General features: G+C 39.3%; 1 protein-coding gene across 1 annotated transcript; it reads right to left on the bottom strand.

Moving 5' to 3' along the window:
* Nucleotides 1-1,396: 1,396 nt before the first annotated feature.
* LOC108372049 (uncharacterized) lies at nucleotides 1,397-4,271 on the bottom strand. Its single transcript, XM_017627688.1, has 2 exons — nucleotides 4,242-4,271; nucleotides 1,397-2,308 (listed from the first exon to the last, which is right to left on the bottom strand). Exons 1-2 carry the CDS (start codon nucleotides 4,269-4,271, stop codon nucleotides 1,397-1,399), a joined length of 942 nt encoding a protein of 313 aa, XP_017483177.1.
* Between the last annotated feature and the right edge of the window lie 222 nt (nucleotides 4,272-4,493).

Here is a 4,493-nt window from a genome sequence, read left to right as displayed (position 1 = left end):
AACGAATTAGGGTGTCGGCTAGTTTTGCCTGTATGGTTGGACCCATCATTAATACTTCGTTTAACGAATAACCAGTTGTTGTCAGTGCTGGTCCGTCGAAGACTACTCTAAGTTTTGTTGTTGTGCTTTCGTTCTTGAGCACGCAATGGTGAGGCATGAAATATGTGGGGACCGATGGCGGCGGCTTCGATATAGGAGACATTTGTTGAAGTTCGCAATCCTCTTTCATAAATGATACGTATAGTGATTTCAAATCATCATTAAGTTGAAGACGTCTTTCAAGAGTCAGGAACCGCCGCAACAGCTGCTGGTATGAATCCCCAAGTAGGTGTACGCTGGGCTTTACGGGCAGCCGAACCGAATATTCGCCTGTCGCCATGCGACTATAGTTTGCATTGAAGTAAGCTTCGCAATCGATTTTCTCCTTCGTTGCTCTCCGAATAGGTTCAAAGCTGTTGTCTATTTCCCAAAATGACTATGTCATTAGTGCATCGATGATCGGTTTCCGAATCTAGTGAATTTGTTGCTGTAGTTGTAAGTGGGAATAGCTTCGACGATATACCTCGACCTCCAGATACCACCCAGCCGAGACGAGTTTTCTGCAAAATTTGGTATTTTTTCAGGCGAATTTGACCAATGGAAAGTTAATCAAAGAATATGCCGGCCATTATCAGAAGATCCACACGTTGTGTCTTGTGGAATTCGGGATCAGCAAGTGATGTCAAGCGGATAATTCGGTTGATGGTCGGTTATTGTTTGAGTTACGGCCGAGGCTAGGCTCGCGGTGAAACCGTTGTGTAGTGATGATGTTAATGCTGGAATTAACAACGAGTCCTGAATCTCCAATACCCGAAACTGCGACAGACGATTTTGATTTTTTAAGCTGTAATTGATGAGCAAGTCTCGTCATTATAAAATTAAGCTGCGAATCAGAATCGAGGATGGCGCGACATGGTACAAGAGAGTCCACGCTGTTCTGAATTAAGACAACGGCAGTCGCAAGTAGCACACATTCGTTTGAGCCGGCGTGTGAAGTGGATGAGAGTGAGTCGCTGCTTGTTGTCATGGCAACGAGAGCTGCTGGCTGTGGTGGACTAGGTGAGACTTCAGCTGCACTAGGCATTGTCTGATCTGCTTGAGAAAAATTCAGTAGCGTATGGTGCTTCAGTGAGCACCGGCGGCACGCAGAAGACTTGCATTGCTGCACGTGATCGCCTGGTTTAAGGCAATTTATGCACAGCTGAGCTCTTTTGGATTCCTTCCAGCGGTCATTTGTGCTTAAATTGGCGAACGATGGGCAAGAATAGACGACGTGGTCGTGCTTATTACAGACCGAACAGGTTTTTTGAGTAGCCTTTGAAATGATAAAGGTTTTACGAAACTTGTTATTGCTCACCTATGCGCTAGGTGTCTGTGTTACCATAGCGTGAGTCATATTCTCCAGAGTCTGGAACCTCCTATTCAAAAACGTTGCCATGTTCGTCCAAGTGGGCAGCTTCTCAGCCGGCACCTTTTCTTCCCATAGTGTATGAGTGAGAGCATCCAATTTCTGAGCTGTGATGTATTGGAGCAAAAAATCGGCAATTTGGTCAGAGGTGCCTAGTGACTGCAACGCTCGAACATGCGATACAACTTTGTCCACAAGCACCCGCAGTTCTCCTGATTTCTTGTCAGCGCTCATCCAATGCAATCCGAATAGTTCTTGAATGTGTGCCTGAAAAATTAAACGGCGATTATCGAATCTTTGAACAAGTAAATCTAATGCAATTATGTAATTTTCATCACGAATTTCGAGCGACTGGATGGTGTCCATTGCTGCGCCCTTCAGGCATGAACGAAGGTGCTGGAACTTTTCCAGGTTTGACTGCTCGGTGTCATTGTGAACAACCGTTTGAAAGATGACCAAAACGTTTGGCCACTCTGTGTATGCCCCTCCAAACGATGGCAATTGTAGTTGTGGTAGGCGCGACTTTGGTTGCTTCACCACAATCACAGATGACTGCTCTTGAGGCGGTGGATTCCTCGTTGAAGACATAAACTGGGGATCCATCTTATTCAACTCCCTTGTAAATGCTGCCTTAGCTCGTATGAAAGTGGCAGCGAACTCATCCCGAGTGCTGGTTTCCATCTCGTTGGGGTCTTCTTCCTCCAATTGAGATTGTGTTGATTCGAACTGATCCTGAATACGATCCAGCTGTTCCAATCTAACTGATAGCTCAGCGTGATCCATGGCGCTGAGTTCCTCTGAATTAAAAGGTGTCAAACTTAATTGCCGCAGCAAGGCTTCGCCTTTCCTTTTTAAAAACCACTATTTGACCGATTGTGTATAGTCGAAGGAATTGACTGCTAGACCCTTTGTTAAACCGAATTGTTGCGCGGTAACTGTTTGCTTGGCAAACAACGAAAAATGTGTACAGCCAATTTAACTGTTGAATCGCGTGATTTATATATTCTCGTTGTGCTTATGCACGGCAAAAGACGAAAATTGTTTATCAACTGCGCAAAGTTAACTGTTAAATCTGGTGATTAGTGCACGGTGCTTATGTACAGAGCAATAAAAACTATGTACAAAGGCAGGCAGGTAGCCGAGCTTATGTATCACGTCGGGGTCACCAAAAAATGTATGTAGTCGCGCAAGAGTTTTTGCGCTCAAACATATAGCGAAGATTAGCAAAATGAAATGAAACGACTAAAGTGGCGTTGTCTTGTAGACGTTATAAATGATTGTATTGTTTTCATCTTTGCTACAACTTATATATGTAATAGGTTTGCCGTGTGCAATATCAAAAAAAATGTAGTAATTGATGCCACTTCGTTATACGTTAGCGCTCTGAACACTACTTAAAACGTGGAAAACGGGGCGTCCCAATTAAATCCGTGGAACATGGATTTGAAAAATTTCAGTAAGAGAAAAAAAATCACAATCACTTTTCACTGTTATATAAGTGGTTGAAATATACGTATGTATAAATATTTAATGTGATATAAATAATATGTAAATACTGGAAAAGTATTGGTTATATATCACTGTCTAGACAAATGCAACACTTTTCACTGTTATATAAGTGGTTGAAATATACGTTTGTATAAATATTTAATGTGATATAAATAATATGTAAATACTGAAAAAGTATTGGTTATTTATCGCTGTCTAGATAAATGCAATTAGGAAATTTTCCCTACTGGGTTGCATCTATCTAAATATCTTGAACTCCTTATCTCGTTGGAATATTGGGCGTTAATATTCTTTGTTAGCACGTATGTATGTTTGTACTAGGTATGCCAAAATATGAGGAAAATTGTGGTCCCGGGATTTCGGGATATTTTTCCCGGGATTCTCAATGAGTCACAATTTTTATGAATATGAGTAAAAATTCAATATCTGAAAGCATTTAAACTTACCATGAAATAAAATTATTTAAAATTTACGATAAACTGATTGCAAAACTCACATATCGCTAGCTTAGAGTGAAAAGTTGCTAACTTCACTTTTTATGAGAAACCATATTTTGATACGGGAGGCTAGATAAATTAAAAATGCATCGTTTCGAAAAGGGTAAAGGAACTTGTTTTATGTTTTCCAGTTTATATTCAATGATAGAAAAATTGGCAAAGTCCAAAAAAAGCTCCGAAAATTCGATAAGGCCAAAATAGTTCGAAATATTTTAATAAAGATCGCATCCCTCTGATTCGTATCAACTTTTTCCTTAAATTTAAACAGGCAAAATTTTGTATTCAAAATTTTGCGAAATGGCTATAAGAGGTTTTTTACTCTCCTGTACAATTTTTAAATTGTATTTTCAGCTAGCGATATTTATTAAATCAGAAAAATTTTAAAGTAACACATTTTTTAAACTGTATTTAAAAAACCATGTGATTGAGCAACGTATACATCACAAATAACAACGTAAATACCTGGTACTTTTGAAAGTAATGATTAATAAAACAGGCTTGAGTATAAGGTACTCATGAAATTTCATGTATAAACATACTAACCGGCCTTGGATGCGCGAGGCTTCGCCACGCGCTGACTATATGCATATATACATATGTACATTTACGTATTTGGAGAAAGAAATCATATGTCATTATATACTTCGTTTGTTAAATACATAAAAAAATTTGTCTAAATTCGTTCAGTAGCGTGGTTAAAATATCTCGCCTTTCCTTTATACTATGTATAGAAGATAGTAACTTTAAATAGGTGGCAACCCTACTCAATAAACTTAAGGTTTTTGTACATGCGAAGGCCATGCGCTTTCATTTGGCATCTCATTTTTTTATCCAACGAACGGTGAAGATCTTATAGTTTTTAAACAGGTGGCAACCCTACTCAGAAAAATAATACATTATTACACATTCAGAGGCTAAGTCTTTTCATTTGACAGTGAAGGTGCAGAACTGACGCCTACGCTTATTAGAATTGAATATAGTAAATTTCTTAACAGGTGGAAACCCTATTAAAATTCTAAATTAAAAAGGTCACTCTCCTA

The sequence above is a fragment of the Rhagoletis zephyria genome, unplaced genomic scaffold, assembly GCF_001687245.7.
Source record: "Rhagoletis zephyria isolate East Lansing unplaced genomic scaffold, Rhagoletis_zephyria_1.1 Rzeph_scaffold_05394, whole genome shotgun sequence".
NCBI lineage: Eukaryota > Metazoa > Arthropoda > Insecta > Diptera > Tephritidae > Rhagoletis > Rhagoletis zephyria.
This window is presented reverse-complemented; position numbering and strand designations above follow the sequence as displayed.